General features: G+C 40.0%; 1 protein-coding gene across 1 annotated transcript in view; it reads right to left on the bottom strand.

The window, feature by feature from the left end:
* PGM5 (phosphoglucomutase 5) overlaps positions 1-15,870 on the bottom strand; it is a 168,452-nt gene that overhangs the window by 50,370 nt on the left and 102,212 nt on the right. The window contains exon 7 of the mRNA XM_037798108.1: positions 13,582-13,697. Within this exon, the coding sequence (XP_037654036.1) occupies positions 13,582-13,697 (116 nt within the window). The remainder of the gene's footprint in view (positions 1-13,581; positions 13,698-15,870) is intronic.

A 15,870-nucleotide genomic window follows, 5' to 3' on the forward strand; every position in this document is an offset into this window, starting at 1 on the left:
TCATCTGTGAAATGGGGACCCCATTGTCAATCTCCCCGGGTTGTCATATCAATTTAATCAAATTAAGACAGCAAGCTCTAGAGTCAGATTGCTCATGTTCAAATCCTGGCTCAGCCACTTAACTTTGTGTGATTTGCAGTCCTCATTGGTAACACAGGAACAGTAGTTGCCCCTAGCCCACGGGGTGACTGTTAGGATTAAGTGACTAACTATACCTATTTAGAACAGTGACTGGGAGATCACAGGCTGTTGTTGTTGATTTTGTTAGTGATTTAAATAAAGCACCAAGCCTAGTGCTGATTTCTCAAAAAATGCTTTGAGGCAAATTGCTCCGTTATTTGTGAAATTTTATCCTCTTACTCTAGCAATAGCAATGTCTCGAGAAAGATGAGCAGGGGGTGGACCATTTCTTCTTGCAAGGGGCAATGAGAATGGGCAATATATAGGAACTGGCATACTCATGGGCTTCAGGGCTATATCCATTCCGACAATCGACAAGGGAGACCCTTGTTGTGTAGACCATTGTATTTAGAGTGTTCATACATAATCAACAAGGGGACCCCTGTAACAGAGCTGTTTAAACCTTGAAAATGGGCTGGAAAGCAATGCTTTAACTAATTCACTAAAGTACCTTTGACAACTTCTCACTGAAGCTATGGCCATTTACTCTCCCGGCTACATTTATAGGGTTAAATGTTAACGGATTTTCCTCAAGGAAGAAAGCATACAACCCTGAGGGGGAGTAAAAACACTTAAATCAAAAGGAAAAAGGCTCAAGACAGCATCTCTTCCTACACCCTGATAAATGGCCTGCTGAGGACACTTTTAGATGGATGGTTGAGGCTGCCCCTTGGTTAAGAGGGCCCCGGGCATTAATCACTACATCTTGGAGTGAGGAGTCTCATCCATCCAACTCTCTGTACCGCTACAAAAATGGAAGAGGTTTGGAAGACTAGGTTAGCTCCATGGCCAAGTGCCAGAAAAACAAGTCTAGGAAACCCTGCCCAGTGGATAATTTCAAAACCTTTTGTCCTTTTATAGCTGAAAAAAGGGTCATTTTTATTTACTGGCTAGAGCAAAATACCCTTTTGTTCTAAACCATGGGCTTTGCAGACCTTGGATCTCCAGATGGATTACATTACCTGGAAATAGATGCTGTTAAGCCTGTGAGATAAGATGTAATAATTTAGCAATAGCAAGACATAAAATTCTCTTAGCTGGATCAAAAAATATATATTTCTTTTTAACTCCCCCCAACCTTCTCCACCAGCCTTTGTAGCCAACTGCATAGTAAATTGCGAGTTGGCTTGGATACCCTTCGCCTACAAGTTAAACATTTGCCAAGACACATAAGGGGCGGGATGATCAAGTAAAATTAACTGTGCTCTTTATAGCCCTTTGACGCTGGGATAAAGACATTCATGATGTGGCAGTTACACAGATATTTCTATCGGATGATCAGAGTGCTTTGAAGGGAGTTTGGGGGATACTACTCTTTTAAAAACAACTCCATTAGGCAAACGAACTATAATACCATATCATTGACAGATAAATTAAACAAAAAATGCAGAAAACACAAAAGTATAAAATGGTTTTTTAAAACCACACTATAAACAGAGTAAAACTGGAGGAGAAAAATATTGACTCTATATAGGACAGAGCCTAATAGACTTTATATATAAAAATGCTTTTATAAGTAAATAAGAAAAAGAGGAACAACACCCCAATAGAAAATTGTGTGAAAAATATTAATAGTCAATAAACATTTGAAAGAATATTCAACCTCACCATGGTTAAAAAAAAAAAAGTCTGTTAAAATGGGATGCCATTTGAGGCCTGTCAAATTGGCAAAGGTTGGTAACAGGGAGAGAGAATACATACTACTGGCAAAGTTCCAGTGTAAAAATGTGTACAGTTGGTAGGATAATTTGTCAATAATGATCAAGTCTTTAAAATTTGCCCAGTGTCTGACCCAGCTATTCTTCTTCTTAACCTTTAGCCATAGGACATTTACTGAAATAGCTCAGAGAAGAAGGAAGAACTGGAAAAATAATGTTGTTTGACAATAGAGTAATTACGGAAAATCCATACAAAAGCGTGTTGTGTAGATAAGCTTATTCAAGACAAGTCTTGAATAAGAATCCTAAATTACACAGAAATGTGTTCATCCAATTTCAGTAAATAGAAAAAAACTGTTTACCAAAATTCAATGTATTTTTGTAGGAAAATACATATACATATGTAGATACGTGTATACACAGGAAAACAATAGAAGGATATACATCAAACCATTAACAATGGTCATTTCTGATATGGTAGAAGTGCAGGTTTTTCTTCTTTTTCCTTGACAGTATTTCCTATACTATATATCCCATAATATGTATTTTTATAATAAGAAAAACAATTTTTTGAAGTTGTCACTAGTGTGGAGAAATTCACATTTGAAAACATGAAATGCCATTTACCACAAGCTGGTTACCATATTAAAGAGATCAATACCACCTATGAGTAGGTGATAACTTTGAACCATTGATTACACCTTTTCCTATGTTCAGCAATAGCTTTTTAGAACACTGAGTTTGACTATAATCTGCTTGGGACTCAGTCTTGGGATGCAGGTCAGGGTTGTCCCTTAAGGCTTCAGGATCTGGCAGGAAGTGTGGATGGAGAAGAGGGTAGCTGTGGAGCTAGGAGCATTGGCCCTGGGGGAGGCTGGGGTGGGGTGGGATTCCCTCACCCCTCAGGGAGGCCCCTCAAGCCAGGACAAGGCTTCAGGTCCACACCAAGGGTCCCATAGCCATTTATACTGTATCTGACTGAGTGTGGAGAGGGGCTCACCCAGCCAGTTCACCCTCTTTCCTCCCAGGCAAAATCCCAACCAGTACTCTGTAAAGAATAAAATAGTTGTTTTAAAATAGAAGCAAGTAAGTAGCTCTTTTACTTCCTCTTTTCATATATTTATACCTGCCTCGCCTTTAGAACACGAAAGCCTAGGAAAAAAATTCTTCTACTGTAACGTTTATACCTATTATTTCTAGTTCATCTTTTGAAGGTGGCTTCCTACGGGTCTCCGGCAGCAGAGCCAGAGCTCGCCACCTGGTTCAGGATATGGCAAAGAGAACTTACCCACATTCCTAAAGCTGGTCAGTGGCACACCTTGCCTTTCTCCATCCAGCCCAGCACAGAGCACACTCAGCCTTTCTCTAGCAGACCTGAGAAGCTGTCGTACCCACCCGCACACCTGAAGGATGATGTTCACCTTGCGCCTGACCACAGCTGCAAGAAAAACTGGTACCAAAAAAAGGGGACTATTTTTTCTCATCTCACCATTCTCCATCCACCCAAATTCAACTTTGATCGAATTTTCTCAAGCTTTAAAATCAAGTTACTTTAGCTAGCACATCAATAAGTGTATTGGCTTCACAAAAGAACAGGGAAAAATAAGGAAAGCACTCAATCAACTCAAAGGAATTTTCTTCAAATGGAAATCCCAGTGTGGACAAATCAACTCAATAAAGCATCACACACATTGCTAGCAGATCGAGTCATCACAGCTGAAACTCGAATGAGGAAATTCTGTATTTGCCCATTAGGAAAATATAAATAACATTTCACCTGTTGCCAACTCCAAATTGTAACACAAGACAGTGATTCTCAACCCAGACTGCACATTAGACTCACCTAAGAACATATAAAAACACCATGCTCAGCTCCCCCCACCCTCTCCCCGGACCAATAAAATAAAGATCTCTGGGAATGGGGCCCAAGTATAAGTGTTTTTGTTGTTGCTGTTGTTTTTAACTCCTCCAGCAATTCTCATGAGCAGCCAGGGTTGAGAACCCTGCTCTAGAAGAAGGGCGCACCGCATCGTCCTGCGTTTGGGGCAGAATCTTTGGGGTAGTGAATCAACCTCTGTCTCTTGTTGCTCAAACTTGGCACTTAAGGAAAGTGGCCTCTGACCTCTGGTTCAGTGGAGGCCACTGTCCTCGCTCATAGGAAGTGTCTTACTGGAGTCAGTTTCAGTAGCCTGGTTTCTCCCAGCCCTTTTTGTCCGCAGAGTGCGTGAGGACTTGACCAAATTAGGGTGACCAACTTCTTCCGGTTTGCCCAGGTTTTTCCCAGTTTTAGCACTCAGAGTCCCACATTCCAAGAAAACCAGAATGGTTGGTCCTGGGAAAACCAGAATGGTTGGTCACCCAATCAAAAAGCTACTAAAAGAGACCCCTGATCTGTGCATGTTCAGCAAATGCCTTAGCACACACATTTCCTCAACTAATCATGATTGAGCAGGGCACCAGGCACTATGCTCAACACTTTAAATATCTATTATCTCATCTAGTTCTCACAATTTAATATCCTCTTTTTTACAGATAGAGATTGAGGTTAGGTCATTTATATGAGGTCAGTTTGGCTCCAAAATCTATGGACATACCCGCTTCTGGAGTAGCCCGGTCGAGGGGGCAGTCCTCAGGAGTTGCACGAAGCAGGTAAAATGTTTCGCACAATTGGAGCTGCCCTTCTGAAGGTCTGAGTAATGAATTTGCACTTCTTTCTTCTAACACTAAAAAACTCAGGAAAAGCTGTAAAGTTTCTCTTTACTTCTCCTTCCATGTCAGTTCTTTTACTTTTTCACTTACAAATGAAATTCTGATTCATTTGCAGTGAAATTTTTCCCATGCCCTCTTTGCATCTACTCAAGCTAAAAAGTCTTGTAAAATAGTGGAGCAGTGAGGTAAAATGTGTGAGGAACCCCTTTCAACCGAATTTGAGTTTTGACAACATGCTGTAGAATAGTGATGAATATTTTTGTCACTTTTCAAATCACTTATTCAGCTCCTTAACATCTAGCCAAAAAGCACATCTCACTGAAAGACCATCACCTTTCTGCACTTAAAAATAAATGCTCTTAAATGTAGGGAATTGTCATCAATGGAAGAACAAAGCTATCTGGCATATGGGCAGAGCCAGCTGTGAGCTCAGAACAGTTAGACGGCAGCAAGTAATACAAGTAGCTCATCCCACTGAATAATACTACATAACAATAAATTTAATGATAAATACAACAATACCAGTAAATAGTATTTGACCCAAAATGGTGCAGGGCTTCTCACTACTACCCTGACCATAGCAACAACCTGTAAGCTCTGTGAGGGAGGGCCTGGTCTGAAATCACTTGCCAGTCTATCTCAGGCCTAGCTCATAGAAGATGCACAGGAAACCTTTGTTGACTGATAAGTGAATGATTGAATGTACCTCCAGTATGCAGTTTGATGAAATTCATCAGATTTGCTTCTCATTAAAAATATCTGGCTAGCTAGAAGCAACCTGAATGTTACATTGGAAAAAAGTTTACAGGTCATCCGGTCAAGCAGGCTCATCTTACACTTGAGGAAATTGAGGCCCAGAGAAGTTAAGCGATTTGTCTAAAGTCATTCAACCACTAGAGGAAGAATCAAGATAGGAGCCAGATCTGTCAACTCCTGGTGCTGTGCTGTTTGCATGACACCATGCTCCCAATTCCCCCGTCATTCATTCCATTCCCACCCAAAACAACAACCAGAAGGTGGGTAATGACGACCATACCTTAAACATCTGCAGCAGAGAGATCGGGTTTGAATCTTGACTCTGCCAAAGTAACCTTGGCCAGCACCTTGACCTTCCTTCATAAGCCTCAGTTTCCTTATCTGTAAAGTGTGATCATAACAGTCCCTTCCTCGTTTCCTTATTGAGAGATCAGTGAAATCACATATAGGAGGTGCTAATAAGCATGGCTCCTATCACTTTGGAGGTGCTCAATAATGAATACATATTAGCAAGATTTTATTAACGCATGCCCCGAGGCAATCAAACCTCCCATTCCCCAGAGGAGGGGAAAGCATTAACGAGAATGAGCTGGCAGCAGCGACCCTTCTCCAGTACCACTGCACCACTGGGTAGGGGGATCTCCTAAATCATAGACTCCATCCCATTTCCTTGCCATCCATGGCTGATATGATCAAAACAACTCTCTAAAAATTGTTCCTTGACAGGTCATAAGCTGAACCAGAAATCTCTCCAGAGGGTTTAAGACATATTCCACAGGGGTGGGTCTCCCCATAGTTGTTGCCCTCTGCTCTCAATGGGGCTATTTAGCAACTAGCAATCTCCAACCGAGGGTGCAGGATGGGAAGCTTCAAAGAGTAATTTTAGGCATTGCATCTAAATTCCAAGAGGCAGGCCTCCTTGTTAAAAGTCTCTTAGTAGTCACTGTGAAAAAAAACCTTAGTTGGTTTGGAATTCAATGTGTCTAAGGCCCATAATTCCCCAGGACTCCCAGCCCCAAATGCACTGGTAAGTGCAGGCATGGCTCAGGGGCCCCATTCCTTCCCTTCCACTCCATGCTCAGCTGTCAAACAACACCCCCTCTTGCCACTGCTCATCAGTTTGGAGGATGAACTGAAGGGTTGATGGGACTGGTACCGTGGAGACTCCAAGGAAAGGATCATATGTGATGGAGACAGTCTTCCCACTCCAGGTGGGAACTATTTCCCAGCACAGGGGTTGATAGTTTATAGAGGGTCCTGAAGGGAGTTTCAGTTTTCAGACTTTACAAGGGGCCTCTTGGGGGTGTCATCTCTGAGTTCTGGCCCGGCATAGATTGAGCTGCATGTGTGCACACAGTCTGCTTCACAGAGACTTCTCTCCCGGCGCTGATAATGCTGTCATCACCACCTCCTCACCCCACATCTGCATCCCAGACAGATTTACACCAACTGGCCACAAATAAGAAAAAGAAATGTGGTGTAACCTCAGTCATCAGAAATTCACAGCTCCAGAGTTGATAATGATCAAGCAATGGACTAAAGCTTTCCTTATTTTGCCTTTTAAAAATATGTAATATTAAATAAGGTGATTGCATAAATGAGGCAGTTAAACCTGCTTCACATTTGTATAACAGAACTACTATGAACTCAATCCTGAGTTAAGATGTACATAGTTCATGAGTGAAATATAAATGAAGGAAGAGGCACAGTCACTATGCCTGGAAGAGTTATAAATCATATAACTGTTGGGGGAAATAAAATGTTCATTCACAAAGTAACTAAAGGATAAGTCAATAATATACATGATAAGATAATAGGGTACAGAATGTCTATACTAAGGACAGCAAGAATTTAGTATATAAAAAGGTCATTAAAGCTGGAACCTAGTCCACTTTTGGACAGGGCTATTTCCAAGTTATTGTCAGCAACCACAGATGTAGAAGGAAAAACACCAAGTCAACACAACACAGCTAATAGCACATACTTTAAGCCTGTTTATTAACCCAAGTTTTGGGAGGGGAGAGTCTCTCCCTAGAAGCACTTTGTTAGCCATTAATTTGTGCTGGTTATTATAGGATGATTGAAAATATAAAAATTCAATTTTTAAAATTTTATATAATTCTGATTTTATCATGTTATGGTTTGCTAAAGTTACCATTATGCAAACTACCAGAAATGGATTGGCTTTTACAAGGGGATTTATTAGGTTACAAATTTACAGTTCTAAGGCCAAGAAAATGTCCAAATTAAGGCATCAACAAGAGGATACCTTCACTGAAGAAAGTCCAATAGCATCCCGAACACCTCTGCAGGCCGTAAAGGCACGTGGCTGGAGTCTGCTGGTCCTTTGCCTCCAGGTTCTGGTTTCAAAATGGCTTTCTCCAAAATATTCTAGTCCTGTCTCTCTTAGATTCTCTCTCTCTCAGCTCCTGTGCATTCTTGCTTATTCTCCCAGGGCGTTTCTCTCTAAGCATCTGGTGGTCCTCTCTTAGCTTCTCCAGGGCAAACTCTGGGCTTCATCTCTTAGCTTAGCATCTCCAAACATCCTTCTGTCTATATCTCCAAACATCTCCAAGCATCTGGGTCTGTGTCAGCTCTTAGCTTCTCCCAGGGGCAAACTCTGAATTACGTATCATAGCTTTTCTCTAAAATGTCTCTCTCAGCTTCTCTGAGCTCTTTCTCTCTGTGAGCTCTCTTAAAGGACTCCAGTGATCTAATTAAGACCCATCCTAAATGGGTGGGGTCACATCTCCATGGAAATGATTTAATCTAAAGGTCTCACCCACAGTTGGGTGCGTCACATCTCCACAGAAATAACCTAATCAAAAGGTCCCACCCACAATAAGTCTGCATCCAAAAGACTGGACTAAAAGAACATGGCCTTTCCTGGGGTACATAACAGTTTCAAACTGGCACATACCATAATTTAGAACGTCTCTCCCTTCCTCCTTCCAACTGGTCTATATTTGTGTGGTTTCGTTTTGTTGAATCCTCCTGAATCTTGAAATACCCAAATGCCCAGATCTCCAGATATACGTCCACTCAAGAATGATGAAAATATAACTGCTAGTAATGCAATGAAGAAATACCAAAATGGAAATCAATCCTTCCTTTCTGCTTGCCTTCCTGTCTTCCAGCCCTCCTTCCTTCCTTCTTCCCACCTGTCCTTTCATCCATCTTTCCATTCTTCCATCCATAGGACCTACCATATATCAAATAAATAGAGCTGAACAAGATAGACATGGCCCCTGTCCTCAAGACAGTTACAATAACTATAAGGCAAGCAGAGGAATCCAACAAACTTTAGCAAGATCCTCAAGAGTTCCTATGACATGGAACACATACATACTGTATGTCTTTTTCTCCATCTAGAGACTAGGAAGATGTGAAAACAGCTAAATTCAAGAGCATCAAGCTGTAGTGCGGAGTTCGCAGTATACATTTTTTCACAGTCGAAAAATTTATTGTAACAATGATGGACAAGTCATGTTAGTGCCAGGAAATGAATACAAAAGGCTTAGCAATGTGCCAGCACATAGTAAGTGCTCATTAAAAAAAAAAAAGGCTATTGCTATTGTGAAAAATTCAATATAGGGTGCTTTCTCAGAAACAATAAAAATTACCTTGTATTGCCTGATTTTATTTGGCCAATTTATATATGTATTGACATTAGTTCAAAAAACACAAAATAAAATTAACAGTAATGCTAAAGATAGTGGTCAAGCTTGAGGCTCTTCCAGGCATTTACAGTAGAACAATTCCTCAGTGTTAGACTAAAGGGAATTCATACAGGCCCCAAATGGTAAGACTTTAGAAACCAATGACAATGATGGAAACCAGTAGAACATCTTCAACAAAGGCCAAAAAACCTTCAAAGTTTGGGGTTTTTTAGATCTTAGTTTTAGTATTTTAGGACATCCCCATTGTGTATGGGAACCAACCCAGCTTCTTTTAAATTTGGAACTTTAGAGAAGTTCCCAGAATGCCCTCTAGATTAACAATTTTCTTCTATTTAAATCTGAGGCTTCACAAAATGCTCTCCCTCCTACCATAAAGCAGTTTTCCTCTGTCCTTCCCAGGAACTGGGTGAGTACTGGTCCTAGCAGAAAAGCTGATTTGGCTTCGTAAATAACCTTGATTCTTTGACAGAGCAATAAATAAAGATTTCCTGTTTTTCTGGACCTGGAGCTTTCCATAAAAGAGAAGCCTCTACCGGCTTTGTTACCTTGGCAAGTTCTGGGAGCTCAGGATTCTGGCAAGGGAAATTTTCACTTACACGTATCTTGCTTCTCTTGGACCTAGCCTTGGGCAAAGGCTTGGCAATCTTGAGCCTGAGGCAGATCCATATTTTCAAGCTTTCTTGGCATGCAACCATGCATTCCTGGTTGCTACACAGCTCCCTGCCCAAGGGACATTGCCCATTTGAGAAAACCTTGAATAAATTGTAAAAGCTTCTCCCCTGCTCAGGGCTAGAATCTTTCCAATCTCTCCACATTCTCCTCCCATGAATAGCTCATTTGATCCTGAAAACCACATCCCGAGGTAGATAAGGAGCTATAAGGACCAGCTGACATTTCCAAGTTGGAACTGAGGGTCAGAGAAGTGGAGTAGCTAGTCGGTAAATGGTGGGGGAGGATCTTGAGTGTGCACTGTCAGCCTCATGTTCTCGGGCCTCTATAATCCCCTGGCCAAATTTCATGTGGCATCTCAGGCACACTCCTGATTCAGAACAAAAATACCAATTCTCTCTGAAGCAATGTTTCCTATTCCTGGCTGCACATCAGAATCACATGAAGATACTCATTTAACACGCAGATTCTCAGGCCCCACCCTCCCAGGGATTCAAAGTAGGGTTAGGGTAGACAATCTGTCATTTTAGCAAATTACCCAGGCGATTCTGACACAGCCAGCTCAAAGTCTCTCCAAGAACTGGCAGTAAGGAAGCCAGAACCAAAGCAGAACGAAGCCACTTTCCACTCTTCTTCTTTCAACATTGAGTAGTTCCAGGACCTTCAGGCATTCTACTGAAACTAACAATTATTTACAGCTGAGTGCTTGAGAGACTGAATTAGCCATTGCTTTCCATCAGGAAGACTGGCCCAGTGGAAAGTGGCAGACCCTTTCAAGCAAGAGGCCTGTCTTAGTTCCCCTGTAATTTAATTCAAATGAATGCCTTTTCTAAGGCTCTTGGGCCCTGGGCAAACAAGGCAAAACTTAACTATTTCTTGGGCTCAGGGGCTTCATCTGTCAAACCAAGCTAATGTCACCATAACCTGCAGAACAGTGGAGGAGGCAACACCTATAAGTTCCTACCCTGTGCTAAAAATCTCTTGCTCCCTTAGAAAGGAAAGTCATAGACAAATAAAAGCGTGGCAGGGTTTTAAAAGCCCCATTCAGTCCAGCCTATTTGTTGCAACCATCTTAACTGTCAGAAAGCAAACCTTGCTAAAAAGTGTCTGGAAACTGTTCCTCTTGTGCACATGACTTCCTATTTCCAGTTGAATCCATCTTAACATCTAAGCTGGGCAGAAAAGGGATTTTAAAAATTGGTCCCTCCTCATCCTTATTTCCAGCACTGTTTCTTGATACTTTTCCTCCTCTACTCTATGCTATACGTCAAAAGCCAGCAAACCCTGGTCCTAGGGTCAAATCTGGAGCTCTGTCTACTTTTGTAAGTAAAGTTTGCCCATTTGTTTACATATTGTCGATGGCTGCTTTTGTGCTACAATGGCAGAGTTGAGTAATTGTGACAGAGACCATCTGTGGCCTTGTGGCTCAAAAAGCCTAAAATATTTACTATCTGACCCTTTGCAAGGTTTTGCTGTTCCCTGCTATAGACCAGTCTTTTTCAAAACTTTTGACCATAGCCCACAGTAGACACATTTTACAGTGAGACCTAGTATACACATAAATACATGTATGCATATTTGTATGAACATATAAATTATTCAAAACTATATTTATCCTTACTAAATACAATGTTCTCTGTTACTTTCTAGATAGACCATTACATTTTTAAAACACTATTCATAACATTAATCTCATGATGCAAAATGAGTCTCAATCCATATTTGGAAAAACACTGCTCAAGACAAACTGAACAACAAACAGCTACTCACAACAAATGTCTCCTGCTCTCCCACCTCTATTCCTTTCCTGACATTGCTCCATCTGTCTGGTGAGTCCTCCCCTTTCATCTCTCTCTGGGTGCAAATCCTTCCCATTCTTTAAGTACCAGTTCAACTTCCAGATCTTTCATAAAGTCTGCTCTGAATATCCAGTCCATCCTTTCCTCAACTCCCATAACATATGTTTTTTCTCTATTGTGGTACTGCAAGGTGTCTACTTTGTAGAACATCTTTCTTATAATGTACCCTAAATGATTCGGAGGTTTCCTAAGGATGTGATCTTAAGTATTTTGTATTCTACATACCATTTAATACAATGCCTTGTACTCTGTAAGTATGAATAAATATTTAAGTTAAAGTAAGAAAATATTTATTACTATGGGTGTAATACTGATTATACATGTAATATTTTGCCCCTTTAATTAAAAAGACTATAAATAAATGGCATACTGTAAGAAGTCAATAAATGTTAATGAAGAGCAAGAAAGAGGGAGAGATTGCCTAGCCCTCACAATTTCCATTCTACAAAGATCTGTGTTATTTTAATAACCAATGGGAAGAATTACTATTCACAAAATAATTCCTGGTTCTTTGAGCCATGGCCACTGCTTTAGACACAGCAAACACCAAAGGGAGGAAACTTCTATTTGTTAGGGTACGTCAGTCTAGGCTGTCCTAAGTAGAGCTGCCACCCACACATCCTGAGTTCAGACAGCAGAACCTGGGAAAGGTTGCTAGGATCTCTTTGCCCAAAGAAGCAAAGCTGTGTCCCATCCCTCCTGGACTGCTCATGGTAATGCTGCTAGGGGCTAAAGTGCTTGTAAGAGGAGAAACTATCCCTGGAAGAACTTCCTTCATGACCCAGAATGTCCTAAAATGCTGTCATTATGACCATTTATAGCAACTTTACTGCAACCTGTTTAATCATGACCAAATAAGCCTTATTCTCAGGAATGCAGGGATAATTTGTATCCACAAAGCAATCATGATGTTTCATTATGTACACACAAAAAAAGAGAAAATATATATTAATAGATCACTGTATTCTGACAAGACACCTGATAAATCCATTAGCCATTTCTAATAAAACCTTGAGTGTATGGGAACAACAAAAAAAAACCTACTTAAACATGATAAATATTTTACCAATATAAAAAAGAAACCATCAGTAGATGGCAAAATATTGAAGTCATTTCCTTTAAAATCATGAACTATCACCATGATTATTCAATATTATTTTAAAGGTTGTACAGAATGCAATAAAATTAAAAATAAAATAATGGGTATAAATACTGGAAAAGAAAACATAAAAATCTTTTTAATCATAGATTATATGACTATATTGTTTTAATATCTAGTTTTATTTTTGAAAGCTAATATAATTAATAATAAAGTGTCCTAAGGTGGTTATAAACAAGAGAAAAAGCATATTTATCAATAGCTTCTCTTTATATAAGCACTAAACCAGTTAGAACAGAAAACAAGGACAGAAACATCAAAATCAAGACTATTCAAAACTCTACATAACTCAGTTTCTTCAATAGGCATGCAGGAGGTGGACATTATATACAGAGGAATAAAGAATTACAGCAAACTTCTCAGAAACCCTGCAAGCCAGGAGACAATACAGCGGCATCTTTAAAGTACTGAATGAAGGAAATATATTTAGCATTTGGGCATTATATTGGTACCCTGATTATATTTTTTCTAAAATGCCTTTATCTTTTAAAGATTCATATTGAATTAATACTCACAAATAAAGTGATAAGTTATAGGGGAAATAGTTTAAAATAATTAGAGACGAACACTCCCCTGTTGAGTGAAGTAGAGATAAAATAAGATTGACCATGATTTGACAATGGTCAAAACTGGGTGATGGGTATATGGGGATTCAATATATCCTCTCTACTCATAAGTTTTAAAAATTCCCATAATAAAAAATGTTTTAAAGAAAAAGTAATTTTTAAAAAGGAAGAAGAAAAAATGGACAGAAGAAGTGAGAGTATCATAGAACATATTCCATTAGGTTTCTCTGATTTTTTGACTCTTAGTCTTTAATTCAGAGAAGTCCACAAGTCTCCAAAATGGAGACATGGAGAACCACAGGGGCCTGGCCCCACCATCCACCCCATCAACTTGACAAAGCCTACCAGTGCCAAAGCTCTCTTCTCCACACAGAGAGCACCGTCCCGAATCCATAAGATTTGAGAAGAATCTCCATCCAGCTGGGGTCTCATAAACAGGGACCTTCATTGATTTGGCCACCCTGAAAAATGAAATTTGAGACAATAGTTAACTGATAAATACCTCCTTTCCCTTCTTTTCTCAACACAGAAGGAAGTCTTTGGTAACTATTAATTCCATAAGTGGATTCCAGAATATCCTAAACAGAGTTGACAGCTTTCAGGATGTCAAGCCCTAAGGTAGAGAATGTGAAATAGTTTATCCCAATGGTTCTCAGTTTTGCTTTTCCCATAATACAGAAGATATTAAATTACCATATATAATATTTTCACATTTATGTTTCTCTCTTACAAATTTTTCTTATCTTTGGGGATAAGGTTCTACTTGGGAATCTCAGAATCTAAATTAAGATGATATTTTAATACAGCCAGTTTGCAATGTTGGTTGACATACACATATCCTATGAATCGGCAATTCAACTTTTAGAAATCACTAGTGACCTGTGGTGGGCACTGTGGTGCACTGCTCAGATTCAAAGTGCCCCCTTCCTTAAGTCCCCCACATACATACGTATTAGAACCAGCTCACTCATTCTCCCAGCTACTGGGAATGTGTGTGGCTGAGTGCTCACAGATGTGTCCTCCTCTCCTTCCTTGCATTTATCCTCTGCCAAACAGAGATGTCTCACTCCAAATCATGCTCCCTTCCCTTGGTCATTCCACATCCAATTATTGGCTAATGAGGGATGTATAAAGGTCTGGCCCCTTACCCTAAGTTGGTACAACTCTAAAAGGCCATCTCAGCTCCACAGCTCTCCATAGGTTGGCTGAGGTCTTTGTTGTGACTGCACTGCAGCTCAACTTCTGTCTATCCAATTCTCCTTCCTCATTACCCTGTAAGTGTTGATCTTGAAGGCAGGAAGAAATAAACTGCCTGCTAGCAAACCTCTCTCAGAGCTCTTTCCTGGGAAATCTGGCCTGTGATATTAATCAGCAGAGTGTGTACACAAGCTTGCATAAGAATAATAATACCACTATTTGTAATAATCAAGACAACTCAAATGTCCTTCAAAGTAGAAGACACAAATAATTTGTGATATATATAATGAAATACCATAAATTACATTGAAGAAACTATTGCTACATGCAACAACGTGAATGAATCTCACACATACACTATTGAGTAAAAAAAGCCAGTAACAAAGGAATATATACTCTTCCTTCTAGATAAAATTCAAAAACAGCCTAAACTAATCAATGCCATCAAAATTCAGACTCAGAGGCTCAGGGAGGTCAAGTACTTTGTTCAAGGTCTCACAGAGGTAAGAGGCACAGCTGGACTTTGAAACCAGGTCTGCTTAATTTCTACCCATGTTCTATCCATTCCACTACACCATACTGTCCCCTAAATGTTCTAGTGCTTCAAGAGGCAAGAGATCACAAATATCTGCTGGGGAATAAGCTGTTACATAGACATTGGCCTGAAGAGTTTAATCTTAATGATTTCATCACCACATGCAAGCAACGAAATGATAAAGACACCAAATGCCTGCCACCAGCACGGTTGAGTTCTTTCAAAGCTGTGAGTGTGGAAGGTGGACACGTAGAGGGACCAGTGAGGATGTCAGTGGAGAAGAAAGATGTGCACAGGATAAAGAACACATTGTAACAACAATTTTTTCAGGTTTAATTCTGGCCTGCTGTAGGAAAAGTATCTGGAAACCCTTGCCACGGGAGAATGAATACTTCCCTTTCTATAAAACCCTAACATAATGAATGTGCTCGAGATCTTAGAAAATGATGTTCTGAGTCTTTTTCATGTATGCTCTGAAAGTAAGCACCTTTAAATGTTTGGTTGTTACTTCCAAGTTTCCATTTTCTCCTACTTTCAATGTTTTAAGAAAGATATACAATCATGCTTCATTCCTAGTAGAAACAATGAGAAAACCACCCTTCCCCTCCCAAATTGTAGAGCAAAGTTAAATTTTCAGGCTCTTAATTTCATGGTCAAAAGCTCAAGGAAGTAGGAATAAATCACCCACAAGCCTTCCAGGGGCAGTGCATAGTAAGTCCTTGGTCAAAATTAATTTAGCAAATATGAGTGCCTATGATTACCAAATAGAATGTGCAATGTGGGGCAGGGGTGAGGGTGAGAGAGGGAAATGGGTGTGGAGACAGGGATGTATATTCTCTGGTCAAAACATTCTTGTAGGTTTAAAGCCAAGTTCACAGGTCTGAAGGGAGGGGAAAGGATTT

Source organism: Choloepus didactylus, chromosome 10, assembly GCF_015220235.1.
Source record: "Choloepus didactylus isolate mChoDid1 chromosome 10, mChoDid1.pri, whole genome shotgun sequence".
Lineage (NCBI taxonomy): Eukaryota > Metazoa > Chordata > Mammalia > Pilosa > Megalonychidae > Choloepus > Choloepus didactylus.